The 23,820-nt window shown below is 37.5% G+C and overlaps 1 protein-coding gene across 5 annotated transcripts in view; it reads right to left on the bottom strand.

Annotated features, from left to right (window-relative positions):
• OPA1 (OPA1 mitochondrial dynamin like GTPase) overlaps positions 1 to 23,820 on the bottom strand; it is an 85,142-nt gene that overhangs the window by 39,152 nt on the left and 22,170 nt on the right. For all 5 annotated transcript variants that reach the window (XR_006299388.1, XM_043594571.1, XM_043594568.1 and 2 more), the window contains 14 exons: positions 22,973 to 23,026; positions 19,479 to 19,583; positions 17,707 to 17,793; positions 16,068 to 16,181; positions 12,158 to 12,238; positions 11,957 to 12,031; positions 11,571 to 11,642; positions 11,388 to 11,487; positions 10,940 to 11,070; positions 8,241 to 8,313; positions 8,074 to 8,146; positions 6,639 to 6,754; positions 5,707 to 5,771; positions 4,842 to 4,918 (listed from right to left, as the gene is read on the bottom strand). Coding sequence is in view for 4 of the 5 variants with exons in the window: in XM_043594571.1 (XP_043450506.1) it covers positions 4,842 to 4,918; positions 5,707 to 5,771; positions 6,639 to 6,754; positions 8,074 to 8,146; positions 8,241 to 8,313; positions 10,940 to 11,070; positions 11,388 to 11,487; positions 11,571 to 11,642; positions 11,957 to 12,031; positions 12,158 to 12,238; positions 16,068 to 16,181; positions 17,707 to 17,793; positions 19,479 to 19,583; positions 22,973 to 23,026 (1,223 nt within the window). In the remaining variant the exon portion in view is untranslated. The remainder of the gene's footprint in view (positions 1 to 4,841; positions 4,919 to 5,706; positions 5,772 to 6,638; positions 6,755 to 8,073; positions 8,147 to 8,240; positions 8,314 to 10,939; positions 11,071 to 11,387; positions 11,488 to 11,570; positions 11,643 to 11,956; positions 12,032 to 12,157; positions 12,239 to 16,067; positions 16,182 to 17,706; positions 17,794 to 19,478; positions 19,584 to 22,972; positions 23,027 to 23,820) is intronic.

Genomic DNA, 23,820 nt, shown 5'->3' on the forward strand with positions numbered 1-23,820 from the left:
CTGTGCTTATTTGCCTATACAGACTTTTTATGTATTGACTGAAAAGTGCAGTCCAAGACTGAGAATTTCTAGGTATAATTTTAACAATTTATCAGACCACAGCACAGAGCACAGAGATGTTATGGGATATTGCTAGGTAAAACTGGTCAACACATCATGATAAAGGCAACACTATAAAGGATGCATAATCAAGTTGAGAATCCTGCCTTAAAAAGTACCTTACAAGACCACAGATCTCTAAGCAAGAAAAAAACAACTATTTCAATGAAGAAAAAAACTGAACTCTCAAGAAAATATGTATTTGGCTTCTCCCAAACTAATTTCTACTGCGAGATAATACGACAACATACAAAAAACATTCTGCTTACCAAAAGCGGTCAGCAACCTCAACCGTCTACGACAGCCACTTTTGTAGCAGCAACATCCCGGCTGTCCAGAAGCCAAGATGCAATTTTCTTAGTTGAGGAGCGCCAACACTCCCTCCCAGCCAAGACTGCTCATACTCACTTAACATTTTGTGTAAAGTCAAGTGTACTGAGTCAATCGGCTTAGCTGCTGGTTTCCCCTTGCTAACTTTCAGGGTTTTTTTTGGGTTACAAGCAGGAAACAAAAGAAAGAGTGTGAGGAGAGGACACACCACAGAGGACCAGAAGGACAAAGTCAATTTAGTCATGGTGTTAATGACACATAATGATAGGCGGAAAATCTCAGGAGCAGGCTGGAAGAAAAAAAGCTTGTCAGTGCCTCCTATTTGGATAAAATTTTAAACACAAACCCAAGATTTCTGAAAGATAAGCAAAAAACCAGGATCCAGCCTCTGACCACCAGGGCTTTTTGCCACTCCTGCATCAGAAAAGACTTGGTCTGTTACCTCCTCCCAGGGGTCTGTGGGGGAGGAACTGACATTCCAGACACCCTTTCGAGGAGATAACAACAAAATCCCAGACCACCAAATCCTGACGAGCTTAGGTAATGTTCGCAAAGGAGGCTGTTTTCCAGTCCACCACAGGGAGCTCCCGTCACCCATCCTCACCTGCCCTTTCGTCACCAAGCTGCTGTCCTCTGTCCACACTCCTCCTGCTCCTCTCCCTCCTAATCATGTTTATTGTGCCCCCAATACTCTGTTCCATAACAAACAAACCGCTTTACATTCCCACTCTTTCCCCGTTCCATATATCCTCAGACCTTTCCTGGCTCTCCCTTCCAGACAGTGACTGTCCTCACATCCTGTTGACTGGAAGGTGCTGAGTTAGGGAGTGGAAGCCAGGTTCCCTTCAATCCAAAATCTCTCCCCGGACAAGAGTCCTCAGCTCTCGTGTAAACTCCAGTCCTGTGAGGCCAGTTTACACCGTCTGCTACCCTGACTTGAGCCCTTGTTTACGTTTCCTAGCATGTTTTAGATGATGGTAGACTTCTCTATTCTAAATTTTGCCATCATCTAGGGAAAAGTCCATAAACACACAAAATTCAGTTAACATTATAGTTCTGCTCATTCACCTCTGTACCTCCAGGATCTTTGTCTACACTGCATGTTAATCAAAACACTTTTCAAAATAGAAATTTCTTCTTTCAAAGCAAAGGACTTACCCTATATAATAACTTCAACCAATACAGAAAAAGTAGTAAGTCCTCCATAATTCCCCTTTCAGTGGTATAACCACTATTCACAGCTTTATTTATCAATAAAACATTTAATGCCTGCATAAATATTTGTTTGTTTACATGAGTGGATCAAATGGCACATACTACGTTAGTTAAAAGCATATTGTACCGTTTTCCATGTCAATTTCCTACATTCTTCCATAGTGTCATCACAGTAATACACTCTATGAATAAATCAAATATGACGTAATTTCAAATAGGAAACAGAAGTTTTCAATTTTTTTACACTAATACAAAACCATGGTGACGATTCTTACGATTCTTATGTTCATCTTTGTCAAATATATCTTCACTCCTATAAATTAGCAGCAATGTAATTACTATGTAGAAATGCACTCACATTATCTACACATCCAGTCACTAAATCCTGTCAATTCTATCTGCTAGGTAACTCCTCAAATATTTCAAAACTGTCTCCTCTTCTCCATCTGCACCATCCCGACTCAAGTTCAAGCTGCCATCATCTCTCATCTAGTAATTTCAGCAGCCAGTGGCCTCCTTGCTCACTGCCTCCTTCTTCACAGCATCCCACTTGCCCTACTATAAAGATCTTTCTAAACTGCAAATCTGCCCTAAAGATATTCAGTGGCCCTGGGTGCTCATGGGATAAATTCCAAGCTTCTGAACATGGCTTGTATGGCCCTTAATAATCTGTATCTTGTTTCTATCTACTGCTTTCTCTCCTGCCTCTTGCCTCCTTCTATGCTAAAGCTGTAGGTAACAGCCCTCAGCCACCTGTGTCCCCTTGCCTTCTCTCATCTCCTGGCCTCTGCAATTCTCCTGTCACACCACTTATTCTTTAAATCCAGGATTATGGTATCAGAGATCTTTTCTGATTCCTCAAATCTGAGTCAGGGGACTCAACTGTGAGTTCCCATTTTCCTTTCATTTTTTCAAATTTCAACAAAATAAACTCAGTACTTTTAACCAATAGCTGTATGCATAACACTGTAGCATTTTTTAAAGTGTTTCTATAAATCCATCCGGCTATCCTTCTAAATGACATATGAAAAAAAGATCTATCTATAGTAACATAATGTTAACGATATATCAATATCTTATACTTAATGTCAGCAATCAATCCCTGATGATCAGGTCAGGTATATTGTGTGGAAACGCTGAGAGCCTATTTCTCCCTATAATGCAACTTACGTTGAATATAAACCCCCAATAACTTTCTTAAAATATAGTTACAGTAGACTAGAATGCCTTTAATAACAAACTATCATGTTTAGGACACAAAACGCTTGTAACACTGTTTCCAGATCACCAAATATAGATCAAATAGTCCTGGCAATGAAATAATTAATCTTAGGCATGCACCCTAAAATATCACATAAGGCATTCATTATGCAACAAGAACAAAATACTGCTTAAGGCAACATCAACTATGTCACAAAAATAAAATATTTTGGGTACAATGCAGTTGAATTCAGTGTGGCATGAACAGTTACAATTAGGACCTGCTATTTTGATCTATGTTTGTATCAAGCTTTAGAACCAGGAAAAAAAAAAAAAGTTGATCTGATAAAATACAGAATCACCTGCTCCAGCGGCTCACAAAATACATCGCTAGCAGCTAGATGTCCTCCTTCCCTCCCCTGCCTTCTCTACACGCACTCTGGAAATATAGGCTTCTCAGCCCTTCACAATTCCCTTCAGCCACCTGCATACTAAATAAACGGTGTTTAACCTCATGGTTCACTTCAGTGCAGGAATACTTTGATTTCAGACTGTTCTGCCCAAACGACACTAACCATTTCATCTGGTGATGCCAGGAATTTACAGAGGCACCCTATTTTTCTCCCATAAACAGCATTACCAGCTATTACAGTTTACAAATCACTTTCCGTGTATACTGTCCTCATATAACCTAGAATGGAAGTAGTGTTCATTCTTTATGCGCGTGCGCACGCATGTGCGTGTGTGGCTGTGTATATACATCTACCTCTCGCAATTTCAAAAGCCATTTGGCTTACAGAAAGCCACAGAACTGGTTTAAAATACAAATAATAACAAAGATAATCTGGATATATATACACACTTGACTAATCAATCAACAAGTATAGATAAGATCAGAATCCTTTTGGGGATAAGGAGAGGAGATTAAAAGTAGGCAAATTTTGACTCCTTAAAGAAAGAAAATGGTTCACCACTGAGGAAGAAAGGGCACCAGGATGGGGAAACTAGCAATACTGAATTCAAACTTAAGTACTGGACACTAACTGTCTAGGCTCAATTTTGATAATCTTCAACTCTTCACAGAACCTCTTCAACAGAAGAGGTACAGAAAATATTTATAAAGAATGGCAATAAGGATAGTTCTATTCCAAGAATGATACATTCTTAGAAACAGTATAGGCTTCATTAGAAACATAATTTATGTACAATGAATTTGTTCATTAAAATATGACTGCAAAAAAAATCAAGGCTATTTATACATAGCTTACTTGAGGTACATAGAACCTATTCTGGTTAGTGACCCATTCCAATAAATTTAAGAGTGCCAAATTCACATACGCATAAATAGAAGGTGATAGTTTGCCCTGAGAGAGATTTGCAGGAGTAGTTTTCAAAAGGATGGATTTACCTGCTATTTTTTAAGAATCTCAAATAGAATTCAACTTGAAATATTATTTGTACAAAACATATGAGGTGTATATTATAAAAAGCACCAACTGCTCCTGCTCAGAAATGAGAACTTAAAAACACATACCCTTTTCCCTTTACAAACCAATTTTCTCGATAGTTTTGTTCTCTGTGATTAATCTAACAAGAGTAACCAATTTTGAAAGACTAATCTTTAAGCACAATTAGATGAAACTTTTGCCTAAATGACTTGAAAGAAATCAAAATTAAGTGTTTACTAAGTATAAGGTAAAGAAAAACCTAAGATGAAACAAGACTTAAAAAGACTGTGGAGAGAACAATTTTTCAGAATATCTTTTCTGAAACATATTTAAATAAATACATAATTTATTGTACTTAAATACTTACCTGGTTAGACAACAAAAGTGGTTATGTTTTGAAAAAAGACATACTTTTATACTATTACTTATTTACTAAGTGTTTTGGGGGATGAGCCAAGGCTACAATAAATCACTGCTTTATCAACCTAAATGTTAGTATTTCATTATGATCTATATAGCAATATTTTTGAGAAAAGGTCAAATACTCACCAATGTTTTGGTGTGACCTGGCTCAGACTGATAACTTCATCGAGGATTTCGTTTTTAGCTTTTTCAAATAGTTCGTTCTAGGTAATATAGATACAAATAAGTAAGATTTTCACAAGAGAGTCAGTCTGCCCTGCCATGAGTTTCAGAGATCTCTACAAAGGCCTCTGACAGGCAAGCAGGCTGAGCTTAGGTTTGAAGCAGGCATGACCAGCAAATAATGCTCTTCTCTTCTAGTCTCATTTTTAGGAATGAGAAATAGCCAGATAAGGACAAAGACACTGACACAAATGTCTACCTTATTCATTCAATGCTCACTGTAGTTTTTCATGTAACATTTATTCAGTCAGGTAAGTTTTTCACATAACAAATGTTATGTGAACGTATTAGTACATATTAATTTAGTTCATTAGTATTAGTAAACTGATGCTGTTTTATAAAAGACGGCATTTTAAAATCAAGGAATACCAATATTTAAGTCCCACTAATCAGAGTGTATTTCTCCATAGTAAATGCTGAAAAGGTAAATGAGTCGATGTACGATTTTAAAAAGTCTGTAATACATAAATATGTTAATTCTAGAAGACCTTTAAAGAATGTTCTTCATTTTATCAGAAAACATTTTTAAATACTTGCTTTAGTATCTTATGATCTGTAATTATTTTTTAATATTATGTAATAAATAATTTAAATTATCATAGAAGAGATAACTGCTCCGGGAATGTATTCTTGCAGCTCTACATTAGTAATCTTATGGTCAAAACCGAAGCAGGTTGGCTTACCAGAGTTTGCTCATCAACATAAATTTTTGTTAGAGCACAGTATCAAATAAGACATATACAAAATACATGAGGTACACAAACGTTACCCGGTCAAGTTCTCGTAGGCGAGGATAGTTATTCTTCCACTCAGTTTCAAGGTTAAAACGTGTTGCTAAGGAAGAAGAAAAGTTGTTCCAGTTTAAGGATTCTCTTTCTTCCCAGCTGCAGTGGTTAAAGGTGATCTCACACATCTCTGTACTAACGGAATTGCTGAGTGCACACCTATGGCTCCTGAGTGCCGTGGGCTCTCAACATGTCAGAATCTCACCTCTGCAAGTTTTCCAAACTAATCTCCTTAACTTTAGTTTCTCCATTTTCAATCCACAACACACACAAGGGAACAGCTTAGTACAGCTGCTAAAGGCATGGATTCTGGAATCACACCACCAAGATTCAAATCCTGGGTCTATTCTCGACCGTGTATGAGCTGGGTGCACCACTTAGGTAAGTTACTCTGTGCCCCAGTTTATTCTTCTGTAAAATGAGAGTAACAATACTCTTAAGGTTGCTGAGGGACTCAGCAGGTGGACTTTCTACATGGGAAAAGGGAAGGTAAGTATACTCTCATCAAATGAAACTATGGAAGCAAAGCCAAGGGGCAAGAAAGCGTGGCATTCAGGAACTGGTACAAAGTAGCTGAAGCACAGGCTGCTCTGCCCCCCAACACCAGTCCCCTCTTCCCTCTAGAAGGGGGAATCTGAGTCCCTATGGTTTACTAAGCTCTTGCTCTCAAACACTACTGCAAACTTTCTACTGTGTTGAAAATCTGCAAAGTCCTCCTTGGGATGTTTCCTCTGAAGGAGAAAGTGTTCTCGTACAACAACTAAAGATTTATATTTTTTCCATTTTCCACATATTATCTAACAGGAAATGGAAGTAAAAAGCCACTGTTAAAGGAATAAAAAATCTGACGGATACCTAACCTTGCCAACTAATAAAATGTCTAAAGTTGTCAGCTTATTTTAAACAGCCAACTTACCTTTGAAACTATCAGCCTGTTGCTCAACGGACTCTCGTACCATTTTCCAAAAGCAGTCTGATACAGCGAGGCTTAAATTTCTTGTAGTCACTTGGTGTGCCTTTAGCATGCTTGTCCTATTAAAAAATAATAAAAGCTAAAGTACATAAAAATGGCAAGAAGGACGATAACTATCACCAAATTTGGAAACGTGCTCGTTATGATAATATAATGAGAATACCACTCTCACATTTTATACTAGCACTATCCAATAAAACATTCTGTGATACAGACAATGTCCTGTATCTGAGCTATCCAACATGGCAGCTACCAGCCACATGGGGCTATTGAGCCCTTGGAGTGTATGGCTAGTGTGCTGAGAAACTGGAGTTTTAATTTCTTTAAAGTTAACTAATTCACACTTAAATAATCACCCGAGGCCAGTGCCTGCCATGCTGGACACCTCAGTTCTCTACACCTGTCAGTTCCCGTCCCCACAGATAAGACTCAAGACTATGTTTGCAAGAACTATCTTGATTTACTGTACTAATGCAGAGGCAAACATACCTTGCCATTTTAAGAGACTCTCTACATACAAGGTAATTCAGTTGTCATTTAACTCCTTTTTACTTTTTTTCAGGATCTTATTTTCTGTCAATATCTTTTCAAAGATACCCCTTTGACATCCCCAACCCCCACTCTCACTTTCCCCAATACTGAAAGAGAAACGAGTACATGTATTTAAAAATCTAAATTTTGAATTGTTGGGGGTGTCTGGCTGGCTCAGTCAGTACAGCATGCAACTCTTCATCTTTCATCTTGGGGTTTTGAGTCTAAGCCCCATGTTGGGGGCAGAGTTTACTTAAAAAATAAGTAAACATAAATACTAGAAGGATGGGTTTCTTCAAAAAAATAAATAAATAAAAATGTAAGTGTTGATCTTAAAAAAGTCACTTCATAAGTAAAACAACTAAAGATGTGTCCGTGTTGTCCTTCAGTGCTCATATCCCCAGGGGCAGGTTTTCATGAGAGCATGTATTGTACCATGTGATAACCTGCTCCTAATTCTTTTTTTTTTTTTTTAATTTTTTTTAATGTTTATTCACTTTTAGGAGACAGAGAGTGACAAAGCATGAGCAGGGGAGGGGCAGACAGAGAGACACAGAATCCAAAGCAGGCTCCAGGCTCTGAGCTGTCAGCACAGAGCCTGACGCGGCGCCTGAACCCACGAACCACAAGCCCACGACTTGAGCCGAAGTTGGACGCTTAACTGACTAAGCCACGCAGGCGCCCCAAGCTGCTCCTAATTCTTAGTAGCCTTCAGGCCTGTTTATTACATCCAGATCACTATTTCAGAAAAATTCTGGAAATTCAATGACAAACTAATGCTATAAAGCAAACTTTAAGTGAGAACAGCTTAAGTTACTCCCTCCAAGTATTTAAAACATATACCTACTTTAGGAGTTTTGAATTCTGAAAAAATTCTTCTTCATATTCTCTTATAGCTTCAATGCTTTCAGAGCTGTTCCCTAGGGAAAGACAATGAAATTCTCACTAAGAAAATTAATCTTTATTATTTGAAAACAACAAAAACTGAAATTGTAAGAATCCATCTTTGCATACCTTTTCCTGTTACAACAGCAAAATAACCTAGAGCTTTCATTGGGAAGAGTTTTCCTTCAATTATCTGCTGAATCTATTTTTAAAAGTGGGAAATAAATGTGAGATGCAGGTTTATATAATTTTTTGAAGCATAATATACTATTCAGAAAGCAAACTTAATAATGCTGTATATACACCCTCAAATATATAAATCTATACAAAAGTATTAAAATGCTTTTCGATTGCTACTTGAGGGGAAAAAGCACATTTAATTTCACTACACTACAAGATGCATTATGAAAACTGGGAATGCTGTACAGTGCTTTGGGGTCAGGCCTTAGTTTAATTTCAACTATTTCAACCACTTTACAACAAATATTTAACTCATTAAACCTTCACAGCCTATGAGATAGTACCATTAATATCTCCACTCCTTAGCTATGCAGCTTTAAGTAAACTGCTGAACTTTTTCAAAATGATGGCTGAAAACATGATATGAGGCAATATGGTAGGTACGTTACCACAGTGCCAGGCACACAGAGTCGCTCAATAAATAGTAGCTGCTGTTTTTATTTTCCCATACTTTTCTTCAAGTATATAAATCCTAACCAAGTTGGACTTTTTTTTCTCTTTTTTTACAAATATTGGGATCCACTGGCTCTTTTAGGGTCAAAACCCTTTTCTAAACGTAATAAAAGCTAGAGACCCTGTCCCCAGGAAAATGCACATTTCCACAGAGATCAATCCCTCATACAATGTAAGAGTTCCTGCTCCCTATGCCTGTTCAAATTAATACTGCAGGTAAGAATCCATCCTCTAAGACAAGTCACGGCCCTAAGCCAATGCTGAAGCTTTGGTATAAAAAAGGACTGATATAAATTTCAGTTGCATTTCAAAATAAATATAAACTATCCTAGAGAAGAGGGGAAAGACATGAAAGAAATAAAGGGAGCTGGGAAAGAGGCACAGAATTTGCTTCTACCTCGCTTCTCCCCTCCTCCAACCAGGACCAAAACCGCCACAGCAGGCCTCCCCCTCAAAATAAGGCAAAGCAAAGGTCATGGAGGTTGTGCACAGAAGAGTTAACACAGCAGGCCTGAGATTGCCGTCCTTAGAAAGGTCTGCTCGTCCTTGGCTGGCATTTGAGGACCTCACTGGTAAACAATTCCCACATTGACATAAAACTTTCTCCACATAACAGTGACTCATTGTGCAAGCAGTGTGGTGTCGGCTGAACACTTGGCTTTCCTTTGGGCGTCTGGAATTTTGGTACTTGAGGGTGCCTACATGACCAGCCCCCAGTAAGAACCTCAGGTGCCGAGTCTCATGAGAAACTTGTTGCTGGAGGGATTGAGCATTTCCCACATGACTCTACTAGGAAAGGGCTCTTGGAAACCTGAGCCGGGTTTCCTCCAGACACCAGGCTCTTGCATGTTAGCCTTTTGTGATTTTGCTTTGCATCCAATACTGTTAATAGATCTTAGGCATAAGGACGACTATGTGCCGAGTTCCGTGAGTTCTTCTACAGAATCAGTGAACCTAGGGGTGGTCTGTCCTGGGAATCCAGCACAAGAGGCACAGTCCCAGATGTTTCAGGTGGGAAGGAGAGAAACTCTATGCAGTAGTACAAGGGAAGAGTAGTTCTAATGGCAGATGTTCTATGGGGGACAGAGATATAACAATAATAACAGATGACAGCCACCATGTATATAAGACTTTGCAATGTTAGAGCACTATTTCAACCACTTTACAACAAATATTTAACTCATTAAACCTTCACAGCCTATGAGATAGTACCATTAATATCTTCATTTCCAACAGATGAGGAAGCCTAAAGCACTGAAAAAGTTTAAAAATGTACCCAACATGACACAGCTAGCAAAGGGTAGAGCCAGCTTTTGAAACCAAGCAATCTGGCTACAAAATCTATACTTGCAACCACTACCTTCTGCCTTTACCTTTGGTAAAGAACATGCCCTACGTCAAGACTGGCACCCTAGTAAGACAACGTTACCTTGAAATAAAATTCTTTTGTTGTTACAGAAGGACAGGAGGGACACTGAACCCCATGAATAGAAGTTGCAGAATTTCAGAAATGAAAATGACCCTAAGAGACCAACTAGATTGATAGCATGGATTAGGCACTAACTCGATGCAGAGAAGTAACAAGATTTGTCCAAGGACACACGGCCGGTTGGTGGCCAGATAAGAATGCTGAGGCCTAACACCAATCCAGTGCCTTCTCTATTATAAAAATCTGCTTCACAGTCTTTGAGCAGTTGGGAAATATAATATTAGCAAAAAAAAAAAAAAAGAAAAGTATACACAATGTCCAGAAGTCTTACACTAATTTATGAAAATCAACTAAAAACAAATTTAGAAAAGAAACACCACAATCATTATTTTGTGGTTAATTAAGAAGTAGTTAATGACTGCACATCAGCACGTAAGATTATATTAGAGTAAGCAACATTAGTAATTTAAGAATTTCTGAAGCAAACTAACTGAAATTATGGAATTTTATTTAAACTTCAAAATTACACTTAAGTAATTTACTGTAACTTTCTAATACTTTGTTTTTAATGAGGAGAAAAATCCCACCAAAGTATTCCACAAGGACTTTTTGATTGCTTGTTTCTTTTGTTTTTATAGCCAGTTCCTGCTACAGCTGACGCTTATACAAAGAATCTGTTCTCTCATAATAAAGAGCTTGTCCTCACCCTGCTCGGGCTAGCCACGTTTTTTTCTGCCAGGTCTACTTTGGTCAAAACAAATATCGTCCTCCTTCCATGAGGATCCATTTGACTGACCAAATCTGTAACAATGCTACGTTCAGCATCCACAGATCCATCTGAAAAAAAAAAATTGAAAAATGACACTGCAATGATTGCCAAGTAGATTTTGTAACTTTAACCCTTGTATCTACATTATACTAAGAAAATTTTCCTTAATACATTTATCTTAGTTATGAAAAGAAATTCTAGCTAATAAAAATTTCTGTGATATTTTATTAAAATATTCTTAATTTCATTTCTACTTACTAATAAAACGAATGGTTTACAGGAGGGCAAGACATATTTATGTTGTATGTTTATGTAACGTGCAAAGCTTAAGATTGCTAAGGAAAGAAGCGTATTGGTGCAATTAAAACCTTTTGATAAGATTTACCTTGAATACATAGTATGATGGCATTAGGATTCTGCATATAAGCTTTGCTGATACTGAAAATAGTTTCCTTTGTGTCAGGAGCCATGCCTGATGTCACAGTCTTGAAGAAAAAGGTTTTAAATGTCATTATACATGTTTTCCACAATAGGAACAAGATAAAACGTAAGTTTTGTATATACTTACATTAATCACACCTGGTAAGTCAACAAGCACCATCCTTTGCAGTCCGGGGCCTTTTACGTTTAAGGATATGGTCTACTCAGGGAAACAAAACAAAAGGAAACTAATTGTGGGGGGCGGTTTGTTAGGGATTTATTGGTGATACGTGTTCTAAAAATTCTGTATCTCATCCATTCACAAAAAAGTTACCCTTTCTCTGATCCTAAAAGTTAATCACTCTAGAAAATTACTCACAAATGATACATTATTTCCAATATTAAAAAAAAAAATCTGTCTTGAAACAGCTGTATTCTCTAAACATGAATGCCAATATCATGATTTATTTCCAATCATTTGGATTTCCATAAAACACCTTACATAAAACTGTTAAAATGAACTACAACACTTACCTCAGGACTAACAGTACAGCCTTCTTTCACATTTTTCCTCATTCGGAGTTCTATTTCATGTCTTAGTGCTGCAAGCTATTAATGGAAAACAACAAAATCCTGTGATAATCTTCCTTTAACAAATATTCCAGTTAGTTGTCGTTCATAAGCTTATACACATTATCAAGTTACACACATGAACCTCATGTAAATTCTACTTACATCCTCCTCTTTGGTAAGATCGAACTCCCGAGAACTATCTTTAAACAAGGCCACGTGGTGAGGACCTTCACTCAGAGTGACCTGAAATTAACAGAAAATGGACACACAACAGTGCATTTACAATTCACGTTGACTCCCACAGCACTAACACAGCCTAGACAGGACCATTGCACTGCACGCATCAGGTCCCTTCGCAGCACACACCAGGAGCATCTCTGGGGGCTGTCAACATGGCAGCGCAGAGATCACAGAACTATTTATCTGTGTTGTCCATACATCTGTCACAAGTGTCATAATTTCCCAACAAGCCTGAGGCTACTCTTTCATGACTGAAAGTGCTGCTGCCCCTCTCCTTTCCCAGTTAATGGCTACACAGAGTACTCAGCACAAAACCATCAATCTAAAACTTGAAAAACAAAACGAAAATCTTGCATTTAACCTCAAAGGTAAATTTAGGTAAAGGACAATTCATTTATTCAACTTCTATTTATTGAGGGCTAACTGTGCAAGTGTTGCAGGAGGGAAACAAAGAAGGGACCGTCCCTGGCTTAGACCTCACTGCTTCTGGGAGAAGCACACACAGAGCTGACACGACAGTATAGTAAAACCTAGGTGCACACAAAAGACAGTGGTACTGACCACAGAGGAACTAAGGCAGCCTTCGCCCAAGGAGTGAGTGATGTTTGCATAAGGAATTCTCTAACAATGCAAGGCCCTGTGAACAGGGCCTTCCTGAGAACTTCTAACCTTCACATTCTTTTTTCTTTTCTTTTCTTTTCTCTTTCTTTCCTTCCTTCCTTCCTTTTCTTTCTTTCTTTTCTAACTTTTCAAGCTTCTCTATAATGTTCCAGTTTCATTTTTAAAATACAATTCCTTCTAGTGAGACTACCTAAAGCGGGCTAGATAACCAATAAAATCCAGCTGGTTGAAAGCATCAGAGAGCAACCATGGCAGCCTGAACTCAGTCCAAGACCCCCGAGGATGTTAGGGACACATTCTGATGGCTGTTTTCTCTCAGGGTGCTACCAGATTTGTGGAACATGGTAGCACTGGAGAAAAGGTTACCAGTCTTACTGGATTGAGGAGACAAAATCAGAGATCAGGGTATCAAGCAGCCCTGAATTTAAGATGCTAAAGCCCCAGAAAAAAATGGACAGCAGAAATGAATCTCCAAAAACCAAGCCCTACTTTTTGTGCACAATTGCCCCCTGAAGGCATTTGCACATGTGGAAACAAAGCAGAAAGAAGCTGCTAAAAAGGCTAAGTCAAGATTTTGGCAACTTGTTTAGGAGAGACAAAAATTGAGTTCCGAGTCCCATCAAGGAGAAGTCTTCTAGCAAATTCTAGAGGAGTAATGGTGAACTGGAAAACAAAACAAAACAAAACAAAACAAAAAACCCAGCCTTTTATGTTTCAAGGGAATCTGTCCATGATTTACTCACCTGCCAGAAGAAAATTAACCCCTTCCTAAAATACAACATTGTCCACAGCCGCTATAATTACAGTGCTGCTCACAATGCAGAAGCTAGGTTTACAATGTTTTTAGAGATGATTACAGAGCAAGGCATGAGGTGTAGTCAATTTCCCCCCACAATGGAAGTATTCCAAGTGCCCAGCCATAGAAAATGGATCTATAAAGTTGGGTACATTCACACAAAACCATAGAGCAATGAAAAGGAAACTAGTTTTACACAACATAGTTGAGTTCACACCCAGACCCAAAACAGTGCACTCTGTATGGATCACACTAGACCGCTTCATTTCTGGAAGATTCTAGAATCAGCCTCATTGTCTATTCTGGTCTTCATTCTTGATGGTGTCAATTTTCTAATTCTCCAATTACTCTGTACCTGACTACCTGACGTAAAAGAAAACAATATACAACCATACAGCTTCCCCTCAAATTTATATCCACAGATCTTAATGGGGACCTCAGTATGGCTCAGCAACCCGATTATTTCTCAGTTTCTCTTGTCAACTCACTTCTGGCCTAGAAAGTCTTCCTTCTTAGCTCAATCTTTAACACTTTCTCCCTTCTCTTTACTTAACAGCTGATAATATAGCCTCTTAGAGTCACTGAGCAAGGGGAAGCAAGCAGAAGGAAACTTGCACATATTCTACTTCATTGCCTCCACTGGTAAATTCAGCGGTCGATTCTCAGTCTTCACCCTCCTTGATCTGTCAGCAGCTTTCAACCTCGCTGATCACTACCTCCCCCTCGGTATTTTCTTGACCTGACTTCCACTACACTGCACTGTTCTGATACCCTCTAATACACTGGTAGCTCCTTCAGAAGCTCCTCTGTTGTCTGCTCCTTCCTCAACCTGTTAATCTTGGGTATGCCCAGGACACAATCCTTCATCCTGTGTCTTCTCTCTCCTCACTTCCTTGGTGATCTTACCCAGTAAGATCATGGAGTTAAATATCACCTTTAGATATCTGATTACGAGTCCTAAATTTATGTCGCTAGCCCAGACCTCTCTCCAAATTTGTATCTCCAACTGCCTATTTATTTGTTAACATCCCTTGCAAGTCCCAAACTCCTGATCTTCTTCCCAGAGCTAATTCACTCTACTCCAGACTTCCCCATGTCAATTACATGTGGAAATTTATTCAGGCCCAAAACACTGGAGTTGTCCTGACAACTGACTCTCTCTATCAAGTATCTGAGGAAATCCTATTGATGCTGCTTTCAGAATAGATACATAATCCAACCATCTCTTATCACCTTCACTGCTACTTCCCTGGTGTAAGAATCACCTAGACATTCCAATAGCTTCCCATGTGGTCTCCGTGGTTCTACCCATCTTGCTTATGTCTATTTTCAAAACAGTAGCCAGAGTGAGCCTTTGAAAAAGTAGTATTTCTCTATTCAAAACCCTGGACTGCTTATTTTATTCAAAATAAAAACCAAAGTTTGCATGATGACCAACAAGGCCCTACTGATCTGCTTTCCCTTGCCTCCCATTATCCATACTCTGACCTCATCATTTGCTAATCTTAACTGTGTTCTAGCCACACTGGCCTCGAACATGAAAACCACCTAACCACCTCAGGGGCTTTACACTAACTTTTTCTCTGCCTGGAACACTCGTAGACTAGATATCCACACAACTTCTTCCCTCACTTAGTGCAAATCCTGGTTCAAATGTCACCTTCTCAATGCAGTCTACCAACACCCTGGCAGCCTCATTTCCCTTGTCTGGCTCCACTTTTTTTTTTTTTTTTGGCAAAACACCCACCATCTTTTAACATACTACATTATCTGGTCACTTATTCTGTTTACTATTTATTGTCTCCTTCCTCTACTAGAACGTATCCTCCATTATGGCAAAGATCTTTGTTTTGTTTACCAACACACTGCCTCAAACATCGCTGGAATGTATTAAATGAGTCCCAGCCTTGTTTACCTCAAAGGCTTTGCTATTACAATTGTTCCCTCTCTCTTACATCATTTTTACCTCTGAAACTAGATCATTACAATCAGTATATAAAAATCTCTCCCTTTACCCAACATATTTCCACTGTTGCTACCCCATTTCTCTACTCTTCTTACAGTAAAACTAGGAAATTTATATTTACTAACTCCACGGCCAATATTCCCATTCTCTTACTTAGCCTCTCACTAACCTCACATTGAATAAAATCTAGAGTCCTAACAATGAACAGCTCAGTGCAGTCTGACCCCACCATGCCTCTGCCCTCCTCTCCCATCTCTCTCCCCTCACCTGCCCAGCAACTGTCACAATGGCCTCCTGGCTGTGTCTCCACCGATTTCCACAACAGGAGTACTTCCCAGTGCTATGTGTCAGTCTTCTCATTTACAATTCTTCATTTCAACACAATGAACAAACTCGACAGAAGCTGCTACTTTCCTGAGGAGCTTCGCCCGGATGGCCTGCTGTCCTACCTTAACTGGAGAACGTGTCATCATCTCCCCAGATCCTCGAGGGAATATCCGTGCTTGGGCAATCATTTCCAGCACACTAGTTTTTCCAGCACTCTGATCTCCAACCACAACAACCTTATCACAGAACAAATAACATTTATTCACATTTTAAAAAAATGTTTATTTGAGAGAGAGAGAGAGAGAGAGAGAGAGAGAGAGAGAGCAAGAGAGCGTGCACAAGCGGGAGAGGGGCAGAGAGAGGGAGAGAGAGAATCCCAAGCAGGCTCTGCATTGTCAGCACAGAGCCCAACATGGGGCTCGATCCCATGAACCATGAGATCACGACCTGAGTCAAAATCAAGAGTCAGACACTTAAGTCACCCAGGCGCCCCAGAGTTTTTAATACAAACTTACATTTAAATAGATTTGAAATACTGCTGAGGTTTTTTTAGTCTTTTAAAATAGCTACAGCTAAATGATTTTGAAAACACCATCCAGAAAACAAAGATGGCCAATACACATATGCCTATTGAAAATATAAACAGGAAAATATTAATTGGATCCATTATTTATAACTAAATTTTTATTAAAGACTTGTGCTAAGCAAAATAAGTCAGTCAGATATCATGATTTCACTCATATGTGGAATTTGAGAAACAACAGATGAACATAGGGGAAGGGAAGGAAAAATAAGATGAAAACAGAGGGAGGTAAACCATAAAAGACTCTTAAGTACGGAGAACAAACTGAGGGTGCTGGAGGGGAAGGGTGGGGGGGGTGGTGAGTTAAATGGCTGACAGGCATTAAGGAGGGCACTTTACGGCTGAGCACGGGGTGTGATGTGTAAGAGATGAATCACTGGGTTCTACTCCTGAAGCCAAGACTACACTGTATGTTAACTAACTTTGAATAACTAACTTGAATAAAACAAAAACAAAAACAAAAAAACAAAAAAACCCTTATGCTAATTAAACCACTACTTCTAAAACCGTACCATTTCTGTTGTACACATCTTTTCCATAGCTAGTTTACTCTTTACAAAGACATTTTCAATTCTGTGAAATTAAATTTCCCTCACTAATTTAATCCACTATTCTGGTATTTTAGTACCATGGGTATTACAAATATATAATGGCAGATACCTGATAACCTTCCTTCATTACACATAAATTCAACGTGTATATTTATACAATGGGTCAAATGGGCCAGTGAACCAAAACAGCCAAACAACATTCAATGCTTAAGACATCATGTAGAACACATAAATAATATTATATAGGTAAAAGACATATGTCTCTGTTTATGTCTGTGTGTGGTGTGCACATATGTATATGTCTATATTTTGTGTCTGGGTATATATACACAGAACTTTTTTAAAACGTAAAGTGTTCTTGGGGTGCCTGGGTGGCTCAGTCGGTTGAGTGTCCGACTTCGGCTCAGGTCATGATTTCACGGCCCAGGAGTTTGAGCCCTGCGTCGGGCTCTGTGCTGACAGCTCGGAGCCTGGAGCCTGCTTTGGATTCTGTGTCTCCTTCTATCTCTGCCCCTAACCCACTAGCATTCTGTCTCTGTCTCTCTCAAAAATAAATAAATATTATAAAAAACGTAAGGTGTTCTTTTGCTAATGAGCAAGTTCACTATGTATTAATTTTTCACTTACCCTTGGCAGATGATCTTGTGTATTGTAACTGGCGTCATAATCAGATAGAACATCAAGAACTTCAGAATACATGTCAATCAAGGATTTCTACAAAATTTTAAAAATTAGTATGAAACAGTGAACACATTAAAAAAAAAATCAGATGTGTCAAGAGAAAAAAAGCTGATTAATCCAAAATGTGTTTCCATAATGACTGTATTGTTTTTTTCCAATTATATAAATGCACATTCATAGTAAAACAGTGTGGCATGAAATTCCATTTCCCTCTTATCCATCTTATTTTATTCAGAGATATACTGATTTAATAAAGTACATTAACTGAGGATTTCCTAAGCTTCTAATGAAATGTTAAAAGAGGGACGTTATGGTTTAACATTGAAGAGCTAAAATAAATGCCCAACAAAGGAAGGCCATTAACACCATAAGGCCAAACAAGGAGTCAAGTGACCAACTGCAAGGGAATCATCCTCTATCGTTTGGTATGTGGATCAGAGGGAGACACACAGAGAGGGTGAGAAACAGAGACCGAAGAAAGGATAAAAATAGAGAAAAAAAGTCACCAAGAAGACCGTTAAATCAGTAAGAATGAGTACGTGTACTGTGACAACTGGGCAGATGGAGGAGTGAGAGCATCAGGGACAGACATCCTGCCTGGTTTCTCTGTGTAGAACCAGGACAGAACATGGGACCCAGCAAACAATAAGCTTGAAGAAAGTATCTGATGAGTGACTCAACAAGTAAGTAAAACAGGTGGGAAAAAAAGGGTTACTGTCAAGCACATAATAATTAAAGACAAGTTTCAATGCAAGGTAGGAACAAAACGAGGGGCCTATGTTTTCTTGCATCTCATAACACCTCAAAGTAATTAAATGGAAAACAACTGCTATGCCCTCCACCCCAAAATAAAAAGTTCTTGAAATTTTCACTACCATTTCATTTTATGAGAGAAAATACTGTTTCTGAGGTGAACTCTATTAACACTTGGACATGACTTCCCTCAACTGCCACATGTGACTTGTGAATAAAGCCATGCTATTTATCTGTTTTATGCAGTCGTGATTTAAAGTCAGAACTACTAAAACATGTTGGTTAAACTAGTACTACTTAGCTTTGGACCTTGGCTTCAGAATACATGTCATGATTTATTGTAGGTTTGCTATACACAAATACTGTTTACTTACATGAGATAGAAGTTAAAAATATTACTTCAATTTTAATTCAGCACATACAGCCTGGTTTAGTGGGCAATAATAAGATTTAACTTACCAATAATGGTAATTACCAGTGTGCTGATGGTCACAATCCCAGTATATACTTTTTTCCAACATTCTCTAAAATACCTAAGAAACCTTCCAGGAAAAAAACGTGAATTCTTATAAAAGTGAGGAAAGTGAACTAATCATTCACTGGAAATACAAGTGTGGCAATGGAGCTAAGCCGTATCTAAATGTCCATCAACTCACAATTCTGATTTTATGCCGTAGAAATTAAATAAGCCTAAAGATAAACTGGCTATTTCAGAAAAATAAATTGATTCACAAGAAATGATTGTTAAAAGTATGAAGATTTTATAGGCCTAGTATGAAACAAATGTCTGGAGACTATAATTTGTGAAATGTCTTAAGATAGGAAAGACTTCCCAATCTCCCAAGGATATCAAGTTAGAAAGAAAAGGATAGAACATATTACAGCTTTAAAAACGTACTGACTGAATGCACAGTGTGAAATGGCAAACTTCTGGAACTAACAAAATTCAGATAAACTTAAAATACCTTAAGCTTTCTGTGATGGATGCCTTTGTCATCTTTCTGTAATACTAATTTTCTTAATTCTTTGTTCTCTTTTTCTAATCGTTCCAAGATCCTCTGGTACTTTAACTGCAACAAAATAATACCATAATTACGTAAGAAAAAGATGGGTTAATAACATAATTAAGTCTAAATTAAAATCTTCCAAATTCCTGAAGTCATATCTCCTATTTAAAATGAGTTTGTCATTTATAAAGCCTCTTTGAAAATGTTGGAAACAAAATAAATTATATTATCTCACACAAACAGTAGAATTCATTATAGTTTTCTATTATAATTTGGCATTTTATTTGAAAAATTCTTTGCTATTTACACTGAAGAAATTAAGTTATTTAAAAATACTAAAATGTAAGAATTTAAAGAAGTTCTTAAGTACATTCTATTGAAGTAATATTTCCTATCACATCAAAAATTTAAATTTTCATTATGGGGACATTTGACAAAAATTCAGATTCTTCCCATTCTCCATGTTATTTTACGCTGTAATTAAAATGATACAAAATAGGGGCGCCTGGGTGGCTCAGTCGGTTGAGCGTCTGACTTCGGCTCAGGTCATGATCTCGCGGTCTGTGGGTTCAAGCCCCGCGTCGGGCTCTGTGCTGACAGCTCAGAGCCTGGAGCCTGTTTCGGATTCTGTGTCTCCCTCTTTCTCTGACCCTCCCCGTTCGTGCTCTCTCTCTGTCTCAAAAATAAATAAACATTAAAAAAAATTTTTTTAAATAAATAAATAAAATGATACAAAATAACAATAACTAACAGTACCTGAGCATGTATTATGTGACAGGCCTGATACTGAATGTTTTAACAGCATTAGTGTCCTTAAGTCTTTACAGGAGACAAAAGTTAGGGGCCAGAGGTTAGGGACACTTGGTAGCCTATCCAAGGTCACAGAGTTCTGAATATAGGTCAGAGTCAAGAGCTTAAACTGTCCAAATTTTGGTTACGTTTCCGTGGCTGGAAATTATACACCAATTTTTAAAATACTGATATAAAAGCAGATTTAAAGAAGACTAATACATTGACAAATACATTTGACAAAACAAGACAGACTGTTTTGTCAAAGCAGATGCTTAGCTACACGCTGTTCTTCTCAAATACATGTGATACTTTCCTACTTGGTCACCTCAGTTGGTATAATATTACTTCTTGCCTAAACATTAACAACGTTCAGAAAACTATTAAGAATTACTTCTTTCTCCAACCAGCAGAATGTTTACATCCAACTTATAATATCATGCCTTTTAAAATGGAAAAGAAGGGGCGCCTGGATGGCTCAGTCAGTTAAGTGGCCGACTTTGGCTCAGGTCACGATCTCGCGGTCTGTGGGTTCGAGCCCCACATCAGGCTCTGTGCTGACAGCTCGGAGCTTGGAGTCTGCTTCAGATTCTGTGTCTCTCTCTCTCTCTGACCCTCCCCTGTTCATGCTCTGTCTCTCCCTGTCTCAAAAATAAATAAAACATTAAAAAAAAATTAAAAAAAAATAAAATGGAAAAGAATCCTTAGGAAAATTTTTAGATTGGTGTAATCTCCTCAGAATGAAGTAAATAAATGACAGGAAATCAGGGCCCTGTCCTCAGAGAATGTTAAACTTGAGTCAAATTTTAAAAAAGCATATTCTGCAGTAGGACTCTGTACTATGAAACAAGTAGAACTAGAGGCTAGATTCTACTATAAACTTTTTATTTTAAACACACTTATTCATTTATATGTAGTAATAATATATACAACAAAATTATGACAGAATTAAATCTTTGTTGTCTAATATGTTAGCCACTAGCCACTATAGCTGCTGAGCACTTTGAAATGTGGCTAGTCTGAACTGAGATGTAGCATTCAGGGTAAAATACACACCAGATTTTTACAATTCAGTATATAAATAAAACACCTCATTAATATTTTTATACTAATTACATGTTTAAAGGATATTAATTTGGGATCTACTGGGTTAAATAAAATACATCATTAAAAATATGTTACCTATTCCTTCTTACCTTTTTGTAACGTAAAAATTTACAACTACACACGCGGCTTGCATTATGTTTCTATTGCATTTCAGTAATACAGATAACCCCATGGCTTATTACATCAGGAATTTTTCATACAGTGTTTTTGTCAATACCCTGTGGCTGACACTACAAATCGCTCAAGTCAAGAGTTGATATCAATGACATACAAGTGTGGTAGGATTTCCACTGGCTCATTTCTTTATAAATATGGAATTAATTTTGGGGTCTACATTTTCTGGGGATGGAACCATTCTTTGGTACAGGTGCCAATCTATAGCCATCCTGCAGAGACATGCTACTGAGTGGTCTTCCAAAGATCTAGACCAACAGTTCTCAAACTTAAGGATGCATCAGAATCACTTGAGGGCTTCTGAAAAGAAAAATTACTGGGTTCTACTTCTAGAATGCTGATTCAGGGGGTCTAGGAAGGGGTCAATAATCTGTATTTCTAACAAGTTCCCAAAGGATACTGGTTGCTACTGCTCCAGAGACCACATTTTGAGACCAATGATTCTTAAACTCTAGCTGAATTGAAGACTGGAATTGCCTGGCTGGGAAGTATTTGAAAATACATAGGGTGATGGCCAGAGCACAAGTGATTATATGGTATAGTCTGGCATAAAGATCAATGCATAGATATCAAGGAAATCAACCACAGATATTAAGAAAATCTGTGACCAAAAATATACTAATTGTTTAATTTTATCTAGGTTGCCCCTTGTATTTTTTTTCCCCTAAAAAGAAAGCTCTTTAAAACAAGTTTTAACTTAAAACAAAACCTCCTTAATTATTGTATATCATTGTTATCTATGTAAAATAACAATTATACTATATGTTATATACTACAGTTGTGTTTATATTACATTATAAAATAGTAATAATCATAATACTATAACTAATGATGAAGTGGGTGATAGGGCAATTTTGCACTAGAATATACCTACTCATCACACTGAATAGAACATGTCTTTAAAATAATAGTAGCTTTATAACCAACTATCGGAGAATAGATTTTCAAATTAGTGCCAGAAATACATTTAGAGAAGTCATTATCTGACTATTTTGGGGATTTAGAGAAGTAAAGGAAAAAGATACTGAGGGCTGACTAGAACTGTGGTTTCTTAAACTGTGGTTTCTTACTACTTACATTAATTAGCCTGTCAATGTAAATGGTTTACATAAGGATGAGTCATTTTCCCTCATTTTTGTTTTTCATAGCAGTGTTTCTTTTAGAAGCACAAGATTCCCTAAAAAACAGGTCTTTACACATAGAAGGAGTTAACCACACTTACCAATTTCCTTATCAATTTGCTTTTGCACTTTTTTTTACATTTATTAATAAGGGTGTATCATCAAACCACTCCAAATTTTGCTTTCTTAAAAAAATTTCCACACCACCAAACTTAAGACTATAACATAAAGTCCCTGCTTCTTTCTACTCATCAGAATTACCTGAGTATGCAGAAGTTCTTCTTGAAGCTGGTCAATTTTCTCTTTGTCTGTAACCTAAACATTTAAAATAAATTAATTTTATCTCCAGAGAAATGGATTTATGTAAAATGGGCACTAAGTTAAATTTTTTGAAAAGTATTTTTGAAAATAAATACTGACTTTATCTGCATATTTGATCAAAGCACATTTAAAATCAAGTGATTAATGAATAAAGTAAAAAAAAAAACTATATTCACTACAATTTCTCATCAAAATTTCATAACTGTATTCATAAGTAAAAGCCTTAAAAAGCAATCACTTTCAGGATGCTATTCTAGTGATTTCTGATGAATGAGTTGTTATAAAATGAAGAGACCAACACATGGTCACTACCATTTTCGTAGGCTGTTTTGTTCTCAAGGACAGGCATTTGATGCTTGGAGAAAAAGGGCACAGATACCTACAGAATGTGTTCAGGGAACTTATACAGGCTAGGCTATCATTTATAGCTACTGACGAAATTCATTGCTCATAGTGATATTTTAAGCATATATTACGCCTTTCTATCCTGTAAGTAGGGAAGTATTTAATAAATGCAAAGACCCTGCATTTTCAGAGCTTTACGTGGAGCCTGATGCTGGTTTTTAAATTCAGTTCCAGTACAAGATCTATTAACCCCTAATACAGTGAATGGATCAGTAGCAATAAAGTTGAGTAAAGCAACTAAAATTGATTGAAATATAAAAAACAAAAGTAGGATAAAATCTACAGCTATTGTGGAAACTACTTCCAATTGTTATTAATGCTGATAACTCTAAGATAAGATGCCCCAAAACAACATAGAACTTTATTGCATTATCAGACTATAG

The sequence above is a fragment of the Prionailurus bengalensis genome, chromosome C2 (genome assembly GCF_016509475.1).
Source record: "Prionailurus bengalensis isolate Pbe53 chromosome C2, Fcat_Pben_1.1_paternal_pri, whole genome shotgun sequence".
Taxonomy (NCBI): Eukaryota; Metazoa; Chordata; class Mammalia; order Carnivora; family Felidae; genus Prionailurus; species Prionailurus bengalensis.